Raw genomic sequence first — 20,422 nt, 5'->3', positions numbered from 1 at the left:
CAGATGGTCCAGGAGCCTTTACTATGACCGAGAGATATATTGAAGATTACCCGTTTTCAAAGGGACTGAACGTCTCTCCCTGGCCTCAGGGGCATTCCAAGGAGAGGCAGGTCAGACTCTTGGCTCTGAGACTCCAAAGCCTTGAGCTTGTCATTTAACCTTTTGATTCTAGATGAGGATAATGATAGCAATACCTATCCTAGACGTTCTGTAAGATTGTTGTGAAAATAAAATAATACATGTCAAAGAAATGTTTTGTAAACTGGCTATTTTAGTTATTTTTTCCTGCATCTTAGAGGTTACTCAAGTTATTCTCTAAACTGAAGTTGTCACATGTATACCTTTTAAAGTAAGAGGAAAAGAAACAGCAAGCACCAAAGTATGTTTAGCCGTGCGGTCTTTACTTCTACTTGAAATTAACAATGTTCGTGTCTCTTTTAAAAATGTTGAAATTACAGTAATTAGCAAAAATTATGTTGCTGTTTCTTTAAACACACAAGAGCACCAAGAGTTATCTCTCATTAGGAAACTCCCATAGTCTCTTTCCATATCCAAACATTTCCAAATAATCCATCTCCTACCGAGGAGAAAGCTATATTCATGGGCCATCATAAATGGAACAAAATTCTTTACAGCACTCATGTGAGTATATGAGGAGAAAACCAAAATCGGCAGAAAAACGCACAACATTGTGTGTTGTGTGAAACCTATTTGCTGTAATAACATGTTAATTGCTAAACCTCTGAAATTTAAGCTTCCATAGCATCTCTACTTATTGAACTGCCTTGTTTACTTGAGTAAGTCTCCTGTTCATCACTACATATATCCCAAAGCTCTTATTAAATAAGCAGAATCGGAGGCATGATGAACAACTTTGATGGAAGCCTTTAGTTTCATAAAAATCCTCATCATGACGATTTAGCTATCAATTATCCAATAGCACACTCAGAAGTCACTTTATAGAAGTGATTAGTTATAAATAAAGAGATCTTAGATTACTGAAAAAATTACCAAACACCAGGAATCCCCTGTCAACAAAGATAACTTAACTCTTTGAGGAAAATAGCACCAGATGATCCCTGAATTCTTCCTCTTAATGAAATCCACCCTGTTGTCTCCTTTACACACAAATCCATATTATCTAAAGACATAAAAATGAGATCCAGGGCTAAATGAATCTGATCATTTTGCCCATCTTCATCACTGAAACTGATCAACATAAATCCTTCAGTCAATTAATTACAGGAAATATTCAATCACCCATGTAACCCAAATGAAGCAGCATCAGCTAGCTTTGGCTCAATGACTAGGTCAACTTGGTATTTATGGAATAGATGTATCTGCCTTTTCGAAACTGAGAATCGAATTCCAGCATCTTGTATGCTCACTGATTGTGTTTTTCTCCTACCTGGTGCTGATTCTTGGCCAGCCATTCTTTAATGGTGCTGAGGGCGATGATTGCAGCAGGCTCGTTTGGAAAACCTAAGTGAAGAACAGAATAAAACAAATTTTTTAAAAAGGCAAAGGCAATAGAAAAGTCAATCATGGTGTGATACTGGCTTTTTCTCATTTAAACAGTATTCATTTCAACCAGTTAGTACTGAGCAAGGGAGACCTCAGTAACGTATACACTCTACACTGCGCATCACAGTATATGAAGCCTGTGATCCTATATACAAGGCATTAAGGGGGCTGGTCCTATGCCCGTCTAGAGCTAAAAGGCAATAAAGGACTAACTGTCTCTTCAGTTGTACGATGTCTCTTAAAGTGTATTTACGGTTGCTTAATACCTTTCACAACATTTTCATATAATTTTCTCATGTGAGGTGTCAGATTAATGTTTATGACCCTCAGTTTACAAATCAAGTTAAACGTGGGTCAGAGACTACATGTGGTTGAGCCAGGGTCACGAGGTCAGCAGCACTCCATCAGTGAGCTGGCACAAGACACAGTGAACAACCTGTCACATAGCCATACCACTGAAAGCTATTGTGCGAATTCAAGGAAGGTAATGCCTGTTCCATTTAGAGCCATTGGAAATGAGGTTTCACATGAAGACAATATGAAATGACCTGATTTTGTAGTACAGGTTTGGTTTTAGAAGGGCAGGAAGAATGATGCACTTATAATACATCGGTGAACATGAGCACACATGATCAGAGTTTCTAAAATTCATCCTTTAGCATATATAAACCAAGCACATTCGAGAACTTGCAGAATCATCAGACATTCTGTCAACAGAGATAAAAATATGTGAAAGAATAACCTTGTAAGTTACTTATTTATGGGGCAGAAAGAAGAAGAGATGGGAGTGACTGTTCTGTTGAAACTACTCTCTTCAAGCTCACCACTGGCTTCCTAATCAAGAAGGTCCATAGCCTTTCAATCACTCTTCATCTTCTTTGGTATTAAATGTGTTTAACTAGTTTTTCAATAGTTTTTCAATAGAAAAATAGTTTTTCAAAAGACGTATTTCAATACGTCTTCCCTCCTGAACTTTTTAAAAAAGATTTTTAAATTGTTTTAAAGTGTACAATTCAGTGGTTTTTAATATGTCCACAAATTTATGCGATCATCACCACTAATTCCAGAATATTTTCACCGTCTGAAAAAGAAACTCTGTACCCATTAACAGTCATTTCCCAATCTCCCCTCCCCCGAGCCCCTGTCAACTACTAATCTACTTTGTCTCTAGAGATTTGCAGATTGTCCTCCTAGATTTTTCAACACTGCCTTCTTCTGTGTTTCCTCCTACCTATTTGACCTCCCCTGGCTCCTTTTTCTAGGAGCATCCATTAAATGTCTGCCATTCCCAACATCCTAAACTCAGATGCCTGAGCTGATGCTACAAGTATCATCCACCAATATGTCCATGAGGACATGATCTTACCAGGGAGGCTCCCGTGACATTGTTTATGCAGACGAAGAAAGAGAGAGGTGTTGTTGAAATGGGGAGATCTGAGATTTAAAAGACCCAGTTTTACTGGAAGGCAAATAGAACTCCTGTCATATGAGAGAGAGAACACTCCTGTCATATGAGAGAGAGAACCGCTGTCATATGAAAAATGTGCATAAGTTCTCAAATTTCTCAAAGTTCTCAAATTTGCGAATTCATCTATGACATTTGGGATTATGGGTTTGTTTTGCATTTGTTTCATCCCTTCCTTAAATTAAGGCTTCAAAATGTAAAACTCTTAAAGTTAGAAAAACCTATTAGCTAATTCATTAAACAAATAATTATTTAACTAGAAAAGAGTATGTATATATACATATACACATATGTATATATATGTATAGACAGGTAGACAGACACACTTTTAATGAGTCCCTGTCTTTAAAGCCCAAAGTCTGGGGGGAGGAAATAAGAGGCAACCGCAACACAGCAGAACAGGGCATTCAGGGATGTGGGGATGAAGATGAAGAGCACTGAGGGAAGCTTTCTAGAAAAAGATAGAATGTCTGGGGGAGGGAACTATACATGGGAAGCTGAGGACACATTGTCCTCAGAAGCAAGCTGTGAGCAGCAAGGAATTGATGGAAAAGGTGAGGGAAAGTAGAGGGGGAGAAAGCAGGAGTCCCTGTGTGCTGCAAAGAAAAAAGAAGGCAGCCAGGATGGGCATGTGTGGTTAGGGGTTACCCAGAGGAGGCTTTTCAGTTCACCTTTTCCCCAACTTTAACACCAGCATTTGTAATCACCCAGATGCCTCCCCTTGACAGGCTCCAGAACCAGAAGTGCAATGCGTATTCCTCCACAAAAGGAATCCTTCCTGACTTTCTGGTTCTGGCTTTACCTCTTCCCCAGTCACTGCAGTATCTGGCTGCTTCCCCTGCTGGTAACTGGGTCCTACAGATAGCATCCCTCTGAAGGATCTTACACCGCCCTGTTCTTTCCTTCTTTTCCCACTGATCTTGTCCGAGGTCGGATCAGCTCTCAGCCCGACAACAGCAGGTGACTTGTAACCGTGCTCTTCGGTCTTCTCCCATCTATCCAGCACACCACTTCCAGGTGATTCTTCCTGAAGTATAGTTACCACCACCTTACACAAAACAATGGCAGCCTTGGCTGACTCTCCAGCTCCTACAGAGTAAACTTTAGCACCTTAGCTTGGCATTATATACCGCAGGGCCCTTTCTAGATTTGTGTCTTAGCTTTTCCTAGTTATTCTCTTCCCATGACAATCTTCTCCAACTTTTTGATATGTTTAAGAAGTATTTAAATAGTAAAATTACAGGGCTGTATAAAGCTAATAAAACCAAAATCACTCTCCGTTGCAATGGCCATCCGCATTAACCTTTAGAAGGAGTAATTCCCCACAGAGAAATTATAAAAGTTCTCTCAGAACCATGGCAACTGTGGTCTCTTCTCAATTATGTGCGACCTCTTGGTCACTTTCCCACATTCATCCAAACCTCTGGCACTGAGTTATAGTTTTCAGCTCTAGCTCAAGGACTGCTATAACCTTGGGCGGTTTCAGCATCCAGGAAGATGACCCACCCAGCACCTGGCCTGCCAGTTCCCTGACCTGGTCGTTTTTGACAACTCCCACCTTCCCTCCTCCCCAGACCACACCCTGGACCTGGATGTAATATTTCTATTCCAAAGCTACTCTCTTAAAACCTGTTCTCTTTAGTTTGTTCAGCTACTTTCCAAGGAACGTCCTTTACGAGCATTTGAAGTCTGCTCTGTCCTCAAACCACTCCCCAAATTAATGCTAACATCTCTCCCCCGAGGGGTCTGACTCTTCTCTCTCATGCTGTCTTACTCTTCACTTTCTCATTCCAGCCACACTGGCCTTCTCTCTGTCCTCTGAATTGTGGCATGTTCCTTTTCACCTTCCTACCATAAGGCCTTGCTCGTGCTGTTTCTTCTTCCTGCAATGATACTTCTCTCCAGCTTATTTGAACATTTGTCCTCTGCTCGGCCAACACTCCACCAGGGAAGGCTCCTCTGATACGGATAACTACCCATCTTATGCTTTCGGAACACACCACGTACCTTTTCCTCACAGCACACACCACAGTTGCAGTTTGACATTGATTTATGTGAATGTTTGATTAATAATTCTTCATAGAGCGAAAGCCCTAAGGAGACAGATGCCACACCTGTTTTTACTTATCACTGTATCCCTAGAACATTGCCGGCACATAGAAGATGATCAATAAATATGTGTTGAATGAATGGACTGTGGACTCGTGAGCCTTTGTATGGACAGCAGGAAAGGCTAATTACTGGGAAGGCAAGGGTGTTTAGCCCTAGAGTATGGGGAGGGCCAAGGGATCCTGAGATGTCCAAGCAGAATGACGTATCCACATTATCCTATTTCATCCTGGAGGGAAAACTATTGAGAAGATGCATTTGAGAAAACACAACTCCTGGTGGGAAGATGTGCTGTGATTAATTAAAAGAGGAGGTAAATATCAAGATAAATATCCCTGAAAACATACTTACTTTTCAGCAGCATATGTATACAACGTAAAGTATGATATTCAGGATAAACAGCAACAGCATGATCCTTTGTCCACTTAACTGCAAGACCCCAAGGGTTACGAGCAAGGCCACTGAAAAGACAAGGGCAGATTTTTGCCCAGGGATGGTCTCCTGATGACAGTAAGGCCTGCCTCAGAAGGTCTCGACCATATTCTGGTCACCAGGGGACTTTTGTTCACAAAAGCAGAATGGCCACCCAGAGGGAAGGTTGCAGACAAGCTTCAGATGAATCACTGAATTAGATGACATACAAAATCTCTTCCAAGTATGACGGTCAATGAGGCCGAACCAGCCATTAATAATTCAGGGCCAAGCATGCAGAGTTTGTGTGTGCGCGCGTGTGCGCCCAGGTGTGTGTAGAATCTGCTTCTGTCACTCCAAATCTGCTTAGTTCCTCATTCATTAGGATAAATGATTAAAATTAACTTTTGTTGTAAATGGTGAAGCTGACTTACACAACTTATACAAGAATTTTTAAAATTCACTTCTGTATTTAAATTGCTTGCTAAATTTTTACATACACACACATATGTATATATATATAACCATTCCCAAATCAAGATATAAAACATTTCCTACACCCCAGAAAGCTACCTTGCCCCAGGTCAATATCTATCCCCTGAAGGAACCGCTGTTCCCTCCACTATTATCATAGATTAGTTTTGTCTGTCTTTCCACTTCATATACATGGACCATGTGCACTGTCTATATTTTGTTCAATATTATGCCTGCCTGATTTATCCATGTATCCATATATCCATGCTATATCCACACATAGAGCAGAGCTCATTCTTTTTCATTGTAGTGTTGTATTCCATTGCATGAATGAATATTCCACAATTTACCCATTCTAGTGTTGATGGACAATTGGGTTACTTCCGGTTTGGGGCTCTTGTGAATAAAGCTGCCATGAACATTCTCATACATGCCACTTGGTGAACACAAGCACTTGTTTCTGTTGACAGTACACCCAGGAGTTGGGGCTACGAGTCCAGAGGTTATCCAGATGTTTAACTCTGGCAGATTCTGCCAGTTTTCCAAAGCAGCTGTAGTGATGTACACTCCCAACAGAAACGTAAGAAAGTTTAAAATAATGTATTTATCTTTCTAGTTAGTTAACATGTCAGGATATATACTTAATTATATTTTCTTAACCACATTTAAAGCCATTAAGGATAGCTTTAGGCTAATCAATATGTTTTATAGCTAGAAGCTCAGACACGTTTTATGACTCAACTGTTTTCTCTCTACAAAGCAGTGAGTACTTAAACCACGAGGGGACAAATTCTGTCAACAGAACATCAAAACAAAAGAGGGAGAAGGGGGGACAAAACAAAAGAGGGGAAAAATTGAAACAGCAAGTTGAGTTTGCAATGCTTTTCATCCATGGTACATCAAACACCACTTTAGACATTTTTTCTTACTCAGTTATTACCCGATATTTCTCTTTTCATCAAGTTGCAGAAAGATACAGCAATGAAGACTCAATGAAGGTTCTACTCGGCCACTGAACTATTTGTTGGAATTGGGGAAAACCCGGAATGTTTTCAACACAGTGAAAGTGAATCCGGTTTTGACCTTGCCCTAGATGGTTTTCCTCTCTAGCTTTCTTTTTTTTTTCATTTTGCTCTTGTTGATAATTCTCCAATATCTTTAACTTTGTCTATAGGCTCCTATGCAGAAACATTGTTCCCTTGTTACAAAACTCAAAACATTTTCTATTGAAAATCTAGCATAGTCTACTGAAATAGATATAGATATAACTTACTCTGTTAGTAAAACAGCCCTTTTTGGAGGAAGAAGCAATGATCAACTTTTGTTTTAAACTTAGAATGAGGGTCTGCTTGCAGCTACAGATTGCTAAAGCATACAGAGGCATACAGTAATACCTTAAATCAATTATTTCTGAGAATTTCTTAGCACACAAAAAAATTTTTAACTCAAACTGACAGGATACCAGGTACAATTAATCCATGCTTTAAAACATTAAGCCCATCTATCATTTACAGTCGACCCAGGGCCTCTGTTTCTTGAATTTTCCCCTAGCATCTCTTTCCAGCCCAGTTTCCAGGAGTCACCTCCTGGAAGCTGGGCTGGAAAGGGATGCTAGCAGTTGTAAGAAGAAAGCAATCTGGGAGATCAATGTCCAAGCAAAGCTCACAAATGTAAAAACTATTGTTTATGTACCGAATCATTTTATTTTTAGCTGCACAATTTCTTCTGTAGTGGCCTTCACCTCAAAGGGGGTTTAGTCCATACTCTCAACCCTACCCAGCAGGGCACTTAGCCCAAGGCTGTGATAAAATACTAACAATTGTATGGAATCATAAATCCCCATGTCCATAGCATATTATTTAGAAAGTGGTTGCCATACTCACCAGCCCTCAGGGTGACTATAAGCACCAAATTGGGGCGGAATGGCTATAAATATCCAGAAATAAGAAGCAACAGTTAAACAAATAAAACTCTCTGGAACTCTGCACACTAAATTCATGTCCACTTTTAAGCCCTCCCTCCCCATCAAGTCTTTAATGAGGAAAGCGTGGTGCTGATTTTTTTCTATTTACACACAAACTCAAGTAAAATAAAAATATCATGCAATTATTAAACATGGGATTTTCAGCATTGATGAAAATCTCTGTCCTAAATGAGGGGGATCACGTATCACTGGGTTTATTGAAATGTTAACATCAGTTGAACTGGGATTGTCAACATGGACGGTCAATGTAAAATTACACTTTGCTTGATATTTCAGAGAGAATAACCACAATCTTTTTCTATCTTAGCACATGAGTTCTGGTGTGGGGACCAAATGGACATGAAACAATACACTTTACAAGCCCGGGTAAAAGGAGATGAAATGTGAGATGAGTTATGTCTTGCTCAGAACATTCCTCACCAACCTCCCCGAACACACACACCCCTGTCCCGCATGGGAAAGAGAGGGAGAGGGACGCAGATGGAGAGTGTGGTGGGCACGGGGAAGTAGAGGGCAATGAATTTATTTTTTTTTTTAAATCTCAAAACAGCTTCCCATCAACCCCCTCCCCCAGGCCTCCTTCCAACCCATAAAAGCAATTCTGATGGTACGATGGCATCAAATTACTTAAGAGAAATGAGCTAAAGGAGGCTCACTGTTAAGCAATTGCCAGAGCAGCCACTCAGACGATTCTGGCTAAAGGCTGAGTTTCACAAGAGATAAAACAGGTGAAGTAATAAGAGTGACACTGGCCTCTGTTACTGCAGTGAGCATGGCAGCAGAATGTTAAAGAGGGTGCCGCTGGCTTCCCTCAGGAGAGCAAAAGGGCACACAGCAGGCAAGAGCGAGGCTTTCGCAGCCCGTCTTCAAGATGGTGGGGTCTTAGCTGTTGTTTGAAAGGGCAGGCTTTGTCATATGCGTATATGTACACAATATGGCATATTAATAAGCTGGATCGCTGTAGCAGATGCTGACCATGCCCTACACATGTCCCTGTGGCACGCGTGCTATCCTTGCACCCTGGCTCAACTTACAACCTCTGGCACCTGCTGCCTTTTTACTGTGGGTTCTCACTGCCCACCTGTGGAGTAGGTCCAAAGTGGCAGGGAATCAAGGCCACCGCGAGCATCCTTTAACCCATGATTAGTGAGATGGTGGGTACATGTCCCAGCTCACGTGCCCCCAGGAAGGCTGAGGTGCAGGCTGCAAGTTGCCCAGTGGGTCGATGCTCCAGTGGTCCGCAGCAACGATGCTCAGCAATGCACTCTGTTGGCTTCCTTTCCTTGTCTCTCTTTCCCCACTCCCTTTCCTGAAATGACCTCCCAAATTAACTACTTGCCCCCAAACCCTGACCTCTGAATCTGCTTTTGGGGAAACCCAAACTATGACAGCCATCAACACCCATTCATGAACTTGAGAAAAAGAGGTGCCACGTCTTATCTGGATAGCACTCTTTCTCTAAACCTTTCTAGTTGTCACCTCTGGCACATGCACAGTAGAGAATGTTTTATAAGTTACTTAATGATGTGGGGGACAGAGTTGGGGAGCTCGCTAGTCATCAGCATGAAAGCACAATCATATTTTACTTTGTGGGGTTGTAGAGGTCATACAGCTAGGCTCACATAGGCATGAAAAGCTGCCACACTAGACAGAAATCTTGAAAAATAGTAAATTGTTGCTGCTGTTGTTAACATTTATTGAACAATTATTATGTAGAAGTCACTCTAAACAAAACGCATGTAAACACTAAGTAATCTTCACAACAACCCAAAGAAGAGAAAAAGGAGAAGAATGAAGATGAGTTGGCTTCTAATGCACAGTGACTTAGTGTATTGAGGGAGGGGTTGGTCAAGGATGATTAATTTGAATTAATATTAAATACTGGCAAGAGGTATGCAAAGTATAGTCTGTGTTGTACTACCTTTAATGAACTTATTATCATTCACTAATGTGATGTGATCTGGACCAGCATCTACTTGAAGAGGAAGCAATGATACTGCCTATGGCTATGGATGGGCATGGGGTGCGAGCCTAGGCTATTCTTAGGAGCCCTGCCAACTTTGGCTTCCACCTAAAATAGCCCAAATCCTCGAAACTCCCTTCCAGATGTATGTAACCTTTCATTTTATAGAAGCAAAAAAAATGATTGTAAGGGAACTCAAGCAAGGGCAGGGCCAGCGCCAAAGCCTGGGTCTACTGACTTCCCTCCATCCATCCACACTCTAGCCCAGGGCCTGGCATTCTGTTTCTCCTCACATCTCCGCAGAGTGGATGGACATTACCACAACCCCTCTCCTTCAGAGACTCCAGTCCCAATGCAACACTGTTTCAAATTCCAAAGAAAGGAAATCAAACTGGAGGCCCCTGTGGTCAGAAAGCTTGATGCCCAAGTACAGAGCTTCCTGTGAGGACCACACCCCATAGACCAGGGGCCACTGATGTTCTGCCCTCTTTCTCACATGGCAGCACTCAGTCTAGCATTTAATGTCTTCATTGCAGAGCATGAGTGGGGCTCAAGGAGGGCCACAGTAAAGCTGATGGCTCTGATGATGCAATTATTCCTCAACATGTAGGTACCATCATTCCAGACACAATTAGAACCTGTACATTTGAAGCTCACCGGCTCACAACAGAACTTCTGTGACATTATGCCTTTCCCAATGGCGCCTTACCCTTTATTTTATTCAACTGAGCACTGATTTTCCTAGCAGGACCTATAGGATTGGTCATAACATAAAAAAGAAAAATTCTATACTTACTTTAATCTCCTCACACCCACTCTTCCATTTCCCTTGACATTGTGTGCCATAACAAGTGATACTCCGTAAATTCTACTATATTCAGCCCCAGACTTGAATTACTGTTGCTTTCACCTCTTTAAAAAAATTGTGAAACATGAAGTTTTCCTTTCAAGCTGTCTTTGCTCTGCAAAGCAGGTCTGAATGAGCTGCGTTTTTATGAGACACAAGCTTACCATCTATGCAAGCTTCATCAGCTTCTCAAACTTACGAGCACCAATGTCTAAGGGTGTTTTCAAAATCACCTTCTGCCTAAGGAATTATAATAATGACCTGAGAAATGGCTCGTGAAACAAATTCTACTCTATGCAAGCTGTTCCTACTACCCCTGAATAAGTCTCTTGAGAAAGGAGATGAAAGATCTCACAGAATCACCTGGAAAAGAATTTTTGTAAAATTTTTTAAAAGAACATTTTTCCTACAGGGCTAATCGAGGGAGTTCACTGAGGACATCACATTTGAGTAGAAAAGATTTATACTGCGATCAACTGAGATGAAAATGCAGTTTCTACTTTTTGAACTGGTGGCATCCATGGGGCATGGACCTGGTGGCCAGTGATGATCTCACGTCCATACCAGGAGCCCCTAGTGACTTCCTCCACACTTACGACCAAAGTCCAAACTCCTCGTTTTGGCTTGCAGAGCACTTCCATTGCCCTTGTCACAATCTGAAATGATCTCTGTCCCACGTGCTTGGTCACCACGCATCTACCCCATTGGAATAGCAGTTCCATGAGGCAGAACCCTTATCTTATTCATTTTTCCACCTTCAGTGCTCAAAGCAAAATAGGTGCCCAATAAGATGGTGTGTTAACAATAGGAACACGGGACATATCCAGTGTCCTGTGAGGCTCCCTCACATCCTGCAGTGATTTCATGCCACCTGAGGCCTAGGAAAAAATCAGCCCTTGCACTGGAGGGCAGGAAATGAATTAATTCTGTGCTGCTCTCTGGAGCCTACTGGCCAAACCCCCTACACATGTGACCTTGGTACAACCTAAAGGCCCGGCTGAGGAGAATGAAAACTAGGTCCCCTTGGCTTTAGGTCTGATAAACACCTTTTGGGCTTCTGTCACCCTCAAGCAGGCAGAGCAGAGGACTTCTTTCAGGAACACATCAGCACACAGGGTCTCTAAGCTTTGCTGTCACTGACTCGCAGGCATGAAACTACTTATGTCCCCAGAAGCTGCTTTTATGCCCCCACCTGCACAGTCAGGTGCAAGATTCTCCTGAAGGAGCCACGCTGAAGACTGTCATCACAGCCCCCAGCAGTGTGAACTCCGATCACCAAATATGGAAGAAGAGGACTTAGTCCCCAAAGGTCCTGATTACTGGCTTTTACTCATCAATGACTGGTTGAATTCCCTGAAGGCCTGTGTAAACTGCCATCATTCCAGGAATTCCTCTGAAAAGCTTCTCAGTGACCAACTCCAGGATGAGGAACACTCAGTGTGGACAATCTCTCCTCTCATGTCTGAATGCCGAGACAGACACTGGTTGCAACAGTTGATAATCTGAGGTCTGTCTGAACTAGTTAGTGTCTCAATGCTAGCATGTGGAGTTTTCCTATATAGGGGTGGACCAGTTGGTGGAAACTCTTCTCTATGGTTTTATAGCATTTACATTGGCAGCCACTCCTTTGCTGAGTGAGGCAGAGATTAGTACAATCTTAGGGCCTAAAACTAACAAAAAAGAAAACATTTGATGTGATTTTTGTGATCAAAAATACATTATTTGATATAATTAAAGTCCAGTAGAGGACCTCACACTGAAGGTCATTTTCAAAGACAGTCCAAAAGATACCAAGTGAAAAGTTCTGAAAATTTCCATGTTGAGACAGAGGGCAAAGCTTCAAGTCTGATGTGAGCAGTAATACCACCATTAGACCGCTGTGTCTGTGATACTTGAGTTTCTGAGTGTGCTGGATTGGATCAGCGTCCCCAGTTCTACACTCTTCTTTGCTAGACCCTTTGCCATCTGGCTTTGCAGAGCCTGTCCCCATGGGTGGACTGTATTTCTCTGCCCGAATGATGTCGAGTTTGGCCTTGTGACTTGCTTTGGCCAATAGGATGTGAGCAGAAATGAGGCTTTAAAAGCTCTTGCTGGCATAAAGAGAATGCCCCCACGTAGGCCCCACCCTTTCAAACTGGCACCTGAAATGAGACAGGTGGAAAAGACTGGGCCCCAGTAGAAGCCTGGAATCCAGCATGGCCAGACCAAGCCTGGCCTCCATCAGTTAAACCACAGTCAGCCCTCAGAACCATGAACCAGAGAATAAATGCTATTTGCTGTCAGCCATTGGGTTTCGGGGGGTTGTCTGTAATGCAGAAAAATCTGACTGATACACTGAGCTAGAGCTGTTAGTGAGGGAACATAAGCTGCTTCTGAAATCCCACTGAGGCTGCACAGCACCCAGGAGTCGTTTGTATTCTTAACTAGGTCTTTGCAATCTTCAGAAAGTGGTTTCACCTGTTGGCTGTTTGTCCAGGGTAAAACTATTACCTACATCATAACGTCTGCATACTAGTTCAAGGATTCAAAGAGGCATGGGAACCGGTTTAAGAGAAACCCTGGAACAAGGGAAAGAGAAGAGGTCTTGGAGTCAGACCTACCAGACTCTGCATCTCCCCCTGTAAATTGCCATCTGTGTGAGCACAGCGTGTTTCTGTTCCTCAGTGTCCGCACCTGCAACGTAGGGATAAGGCTACTCTTATTGTGAAGATTAAGTTGTGTAAGTCACGTGCCTCTTGTTCATCACAGGTTTTCTAGTTTCAGCCCCTTTCCCTATATGTACTTTAAAGATGTGAGAAAGCTGAAGGATGTAAGAAAGCCTAAAGGTAGGAGAATGCCAGTCAGCACAGGAGGCCTGGAGACCCAGCTGGGAGCTCTAAAGTCTTCAATCTGCCACAGGGCAGAGGCCACAATCAAAGGTGCATTCAATTTTCAAGATCAAGTGCAGTCTCACCGTTTCCCCCAAGAACTTGGGAGTAGATTTACATTGCCTATTTTTTTCCAGGAATCCCTTCCTGACACTTGAAAACACAATTTTTGGTAAGAGAAACAGGTATTCACAAAATTGACCTCATTTACAGCTAAACCTCTGAAAGAACTGTACCATACTTGCTGTAGTCTAAAATATACTTATCAACCTCCAAAAGAATCTTACTAATTAGATTCCCCTAAATCACGCTACTCTGGATTTCTAGTAATAGGAACACGTTTCTTTAAAGAATCTACAAGGAATTTGGAGTGGCCCGAACAATGGACTGATCCGTTGCATATATGATTTTTTTTAAACAATTCTATCTAGAACATCCCCTTCACTGGTGTTTAGATTTCTAAGTTTTACCCAAATACACGATACTGCTCCTCAAAATGCCTAGAGGGATGTAATTGGATATGATGCATGTACTATTTCCCTCAGACAGAAAGAACCTGGCTCTTTCCTCTAAACCATAGTGAGGCATTTGGGGGATAGTCGGCGTTTGAGGGATGATAGAATAATGTAAGAGACCAATAAAGCCACAGAACTGTAAAGCAGGACAACTGCATTTTCAAATGCAAATTTCCCACAATGCTTGTCATTGTGCATCTTAATAATGAATGACAATATTTCACAAACCATGAGCTCTAGACCAAGTTTGTGGTCAAGTAATGAAATCCTAGAAGGGTATATTTCTCATCAAAAATCAATTTGTTCTCCTGCTGGGGCTGTACGTAGTAAGCAAACACAGGATAGCATGAAGTTGTAACGTGCCATGAAAACCTGCCAGGGCCAGAAGTTTAGGATGTGCTTTTAGTGGTAATGATATCCACTTAAACATACATGTTAAAGATTTATTTTGATGGATCTCTTTAGGAAGTTGGAACTTTTGTGTAGACTCCAAAGTATTCCTGATAGAAATATAGATATAAATATCTACTTTATAAATAAATATAAATACTGGTCACACAGTATTGCACTTATGTAACACCTGACAATTTTTTTCTTGAAAAGTAGAATGGCATTCTGGCACGTAAGGGCATTTGGAATTCATCACCCCCTTCTGACAAGTAAAAGGCTGAACAAACTGAAAAAAATTTAAAAATCTTAGATTCATCAGAGAAGTGAGGTCACAGAGCAAACCACTATCCCTTTAACTTGGAAAAACAGGTGAATACAGAGAATCACAACTTACCAGAGCAGAAACTCCTAAGCAGAAACCTCCACAGGAGCCAGCACCACGGTAGGAAAATCTAAACTGTAATTGAGGAATTGTTGGAGCTTGGAGCAGACAATTCTGTGTCAACTTCAAGAAAAGATAACTGTTATCTAACTAGCTCCATGAGCTAACTCAGAAATAGTCAGAGGAGCTGCAGTTCACAAAACACAAGCTCTGGCAGACCACATGCAAACCCAGAAAACAAAGCAGGCGAGCTTGCTTTTATGGAGAAAAGGGGAATATGGGCAGGACTGTTCTAAACGAAAGTTCATTGGAGGAAAGTTAAGAGTTCAGGGTGGTGGTGTCTTCTCATTGGCTGAGCTACAGAGTTTTCCATTGGCTGGGCTTGTTGCTGGGCGAGAAGAACATCATCCTTCCTCTTGATGGGGGTAAAGTAGAGGCACCTTCCTGTTGGAGACGCAAGGTAGTCTCTTCTATTTGGGATAATTGACAATGACTGGTGGGGTGTAAGAACTCGCCCTACAGGCCTTCCCAGCTCCAATTTTAATTGATGTTTCCTTTATTAATTTTCACGCCTGAAAGTTAAAAATTCCATGGGGTGGGGTGGGGGGCTAGTCTCAGGGTGGCCCCACACACTTTTGTAAATTTTACCTCACCAAGTTCTCACAGTGAATGCAGAGAAAAATTCCCTTGTGCTACCTGCAGGGGAGGGGGAAAGGAGCTTCTCTGAAATATGCCACTCTGTTCTTAACAAGGCCTGCCTTCAGGAGAAACTACTTTACCAGAGCCTAACCTGCTGAGGTTTATTTAGAGCCTAACCTCCCTGGGGGAAGGGCAATATTCTACTTCAGCCAGCTCTAGGCATCCACATGGGGGAAGGGAAATACCCAACTCCAGCCACTCTAGTTATCTTATCCACCTGAGGGGGAAAAGGGAGAACTAAGAAGCACTTGTGATATTCACAGTTCAGAAGCCCAGGCTCAAAAAAGACTGAGACCTAATCACAGGACTATAGAATGCTCCCTCTCCCCACCACCTCACCTCCACCTTATTAAAGGTCTATTTACTGGAGTCCCATTGGCCCAGTACATCATACATCATGTCCAGCTATCAGAGACAACTTACAAGGCATACTAAGAGGAAAACAATAAAGCACAGTTTGAGGAGACAGAGCAAGCATCAGAACCAAACTCAGATATGGTAAAGATGTTGGAATGATTAATATGCTAAGGATTCTAATGGATCAAGTACATAGCATACAAGAACAGATGCACATTATAAGCTGAGAGATGGAAATTCTAAGAAAGAATCAGAAAAAAAAAATTCTAGAGCTCAAAAATATTGTAACAGAAATGAAGAATGCCTTTGATGGGCTCATTAGTAGAGTAGACACAGATGAAGAAAATCTCTGACCTTGAGGGTATAGAAGCTTTGGAAGTTAATACAAACTTTAAAAAAAATGGGAAAACAAAGAGAAAAAGACTAAAAAAAACCAGAGAAGAATATTCAAGAAGTGTGGGGCAACTACAAAGAGTATAACATGTGTATAATGGAATACCAGAAGGAAAAGAAAGAGAGGAAGAAACAGAAAAATATTCTACACCTAGGCATATTGTATTCGAACTATAGAAAATCCAAGATAAATAAAAAAATCTTGAAAGAAGCCAGAGGGAAAAATGTACCTTACATATAGGCGATCAAAGATAAGAATTACAGCCAATGTCTCAGAAACCATGCAAGCAAGAGAGGGGAGTAAAATATTTAAAGTGTTGAGAAAACAAAACCACCAACCTAGAATTCTGAACCCTGAAAAATTATCCTTCAAAAGTGAAGGAGCCATAAAGACTTTCTCAGACACAAAAATTGAGGGAAATTGTTTCTGGTAGACCTGCCTTGCAAGAAAAGAAGTTCTTCAGAGGGGAGGAAAACAGTATAAGTCAGTCACAAATCTACCTGAAGAAAGGAAGAGCATTAGAGAAGGAATAAGTGAAGATAAAATAAAAACTTTTATCATTCTTATTCTTAATTGATTTAACAGATTTTAAAAAATAGCAACAATGTATTCAATTATATATATGTATCTATCTATATCAATGTGTGTGTGTGTATATATATATATATATATATATATATTAGGAGATAGCACAGGAGAAAATCTAGAAACCATTTGTATGGTGATGACTTTTAGATACAACATCAGAGACTCAACTGATAAGCTGGCCATCATTAAAATTAAAACTTCTGGGACTTCCCTGGTGGCACAGTGGTTAAGAATCCGCCTGCCAATGCAGGGGTCATGGGTTTGAGCCCTGGTCTGGGAAGATCCCACATGCCGCAGAGCAACCAAGCCCATGTGCCACAACTACTGAGCCTGTGCTCTAGAGCTCGTGAGCCACAACTGCTGAAGCCTGCACACCTAGAGCCCGTGCTCCACAACAAGGAGAAGCCACTGCAATGAGAAGCCCGGGCACTGCAACGAAGAGTAGCCCCCGCTCACTGCAACTAGAGAAAGCCCACGCGCAGCAACCAAGACCCAACGCAGCCAAAAATAAATTAAAAAATAAATAAAATAAATTTTAAAAAAATTTAAAACTTCTGCTCTGTGAAAGACATTGTCAAGTGAATGAAAGACAAGCCAGGCAGGGAGAAAATATTTGCAAAAGACATATCTGATAAAGGACTGTTATCCAAAAATAAACAAAGAACTCTTAAAACTCAGCAATAAGAAAATGAACAACTTGATTTAAAAATGGGCAAAAGATCTGATCAGATACCTCACCAAAGAAAATACACAGATGGCAAATAAGCTTATGAAAAGATGTTCTGCATCATATGTTATCAGAGAACTGCAAATTAAAACAATAAAGAGATACCACTACACAGCTATTAGAATGGCCAAAATCTGGAACATTGACAACACCAAATGCTGGTGAGGATGTGGAACAACAGGAACTCTCATTCATTACTGATGGGAATGAAAAATGGTACAGCTACTTTGGAAGACACTTTGGCAGTTTCTTACAAAACTAAACATACTTTTACCATATGCTCCAGCAATTGTGCTCCTTACAATTTATGTAAAGATATGCACACAAAAACCTGCACACTGATTATTCATAATTGCTTTATTCAGAATTGCCTAAATTGAAAGCAACCAAAATGTCCTTTAGTAGGTGAGGGAATAAACAAACCATGGTACATCCAGACAATGGAATATTAGTCAGTGATAAAAAGAAGTGAGCTATCAAGATGTGAAAAGACACAGAGGAAACTTAAATACGTATTACTAAGTAAAAGAAGCCAATCTGAAAAGACTATACACTGTATAATTCAAACTGGAAGAGACAAAACTATAGACACACTAAAAGGATCAGAGGTTGCCAGGAGTTAGTGGGGAGGAAGCAATGAACTGGTGTAGCATAGAAGATTTTTTAGGGCAATGGCAGTATTCTTTATGATACTATAATTATAGATATATGTCATACTTTTGGCCAAACCTATAGAAAGTACAGCACCAAGAGTGAACCCTAATATAAACTATAGACTTTGGGTGATAACGATGTGTCAGTGTAGGTTCATTGATTATAAATAATGTACCACTCTGCTGTGGGATTGTGGTGGAGGCTGCACGTGGGGACAGGTGGTATACAGGAAATCTTGGTATTTTCCGCTCAGTTTTGTCATGAATCTAAAACTACTCTAAAAAAATAGTCTATTAAAAATAAAATAAAATTAAAAAAAATAAAATAATGTAAAGTAAAATAACATAAAATAAACAGCTCTCAGCTATGACAGATGAGCATTTCCAGCTGCTATTTTTAGCATATTTTCTAAATGACAGTTTACCCACCAGTGACTTCAGTGTTCTTTTGGAATCCTAAATTCAGAAGCTCATCTTAGGAAATGATATTAAAGCAATTCCTGTGTGACAGCAAGCACATAAAATTCCAACTCTCTCAAGCACAGAGGCCTAGTAATTACTAAGGAATGTTTATCAGACGCAAAACTCTTCTTTGTGTAACAATGTCAGTAGTGGCTTTAATAACACGTTGAGGTTACAAAGCACTTTTCATGGTCATTAGGAATTCCCTTTAGTACTGCCCAGTGCATTTCATGTCAAAATTATACTCGGGCACATCTCTGACATATAATAAATACTGCATTTCCATAAAAAATGTAGAATGGACTTGATACATACAATATGGACGAATCTCACAGACAGTACTTTGAATGAAAGAAGCCAGACACAAAGTGTACATACAGGCAAGAGTCCATCTACATGAAGTTCAAGAACAGGCAAAACTAAGCTGTTTAGAAATCAGAACAATGGTTGTTTAAGGGGGGCGTGGCTTGACTGAAAGGGGTCATGATAGAACTTTCCAGGGGGATAGAAATGTTCTATCTTGACTGGGGAGTTGGTTACACAGGGATATGCATTTATTCAAATCTTCCTTCCTGATTCAGAAGAAGCCATGAAGAAATTCCTTCTAAATGGTTTGAGTGCCCAAAACGGGGCACTGGTGCCCAGATTGACTGCTCTTAATAGTGACCAGCGCTCATGTAAAGCAAGTGGACGAGTGAAGTTTGAGAAGGAGACTCCTAGTTTTCTGATCTGTCTGCAGCACAGGTGAGGGTGATAATCACCTTCACGATAAATATATTTTGTAAAAAAAAAAAAAAAAAAAGAGAGAGAAGGAAGAAAATGAAGATGAAGAGAGTAAGAATTCCCCCTTGGTAGATGGGAACGTGGGGAGCAGAGAAGGCGAGAAAGACCAGTGGGGGAGCCAGGCTGGCGATGGAGGAGGAGGCGGAGTCTGCCCAAGGTGGTGGGCAGGTAGAAGGAGGAGGCAAGTGACCCCTGCCCTGGGGGAGTGGAGTGAAGCGGCCCAACATGTTCGTAATTTTCTCCTCTGCAGGCTTAGAAACAACAAATCAAGAACCAGGACAACTGCAATCTTGACATATTACTTAAGCTTCACAATGCCCCTCTATGCCGAATTGCGATTATATCCTAAGGATTAGTAGCAAACCATAAAATTTAAAGAACCTGTGGGTTGCTCTTTAGGGATAAGAAGGAAATAGGGAACCACGGAGACCACAGCCCTCTCCTCAGCTAGACTCAGTGAGAGAGAGAAAGCCTAGGGTGAAACGGGCAGCGGCAGTTTTAAGGAAAAAGAAAAGACGATGGTGGAATAATCCATATGGGCTGAATTAAAGAAGAAAATGAGAGCATGGGAGGTCATACGCAGGTGTGACAATTCATCCTTTGCTCACCTCTTCCCCCTCCCCGCCACCAAAAAATAATGATAATGATTCATAAATCACCCCCCCCACACACACACACACACAAAGCCCTTCTATTCCTATTGGGATGCCTTTTTTTTTTTTAGGCTAAATCATTGTGGAGAAAATTATTTTAAAATAATCAAAGGAGGCATCCCATAAAGTGACTGCTAGAGAAAAAAAGAAAGAAGAAATTCAAGATGTCACAATG

At 41.2% G+C, this 20,422-nt stretch overlaps 1 protein-coding gene across 4 annotated transcripts in view; it reads right to left on the bottom strand.

Moving 5' to 3' along the window:
- The window catches only part of MACROD2 (mono-ADP ribosylhydrolase 2), a 1,990,905-nt gene that overhangs the window by 537,177 nt on the left and 1,433,306 nt on the right, over positions 1-20,422 (bottom strand). For all 4 annotated transcript variants that reach the window (XM_082359151.1, XM_082359149.1, XM_082359153.1 and 1 more), the window contains exon 8: positions 1,409-1,482. In XM_082359151.1, coding sequence (XP_082215277.1) covers positions 1,409-1,482 — 74 coding nt within the window. The remainder of the gene's footprint in view (positions 1-1,408; positions 1,483-20,422) is intronic.

This window comes from Balaenoptera borealis, assembly GCF_965194805.1.
Source record: "Balaenoptera borealis genome assembly, chromosome: 16".
NCBI classification, from domain to species: domain Eukaryota; kingdom Metazoa; phylum Chordata; class Mammalia; order Artiodactyla; family Balaenopteridae; genus Balaenoptera; species Balaenoptera borealis.
The sequence above is the reverse complement of the archived record's forward strand: the minus strand, read 5'-3'. Positions and strand labels throughout refer to the sequence as shown.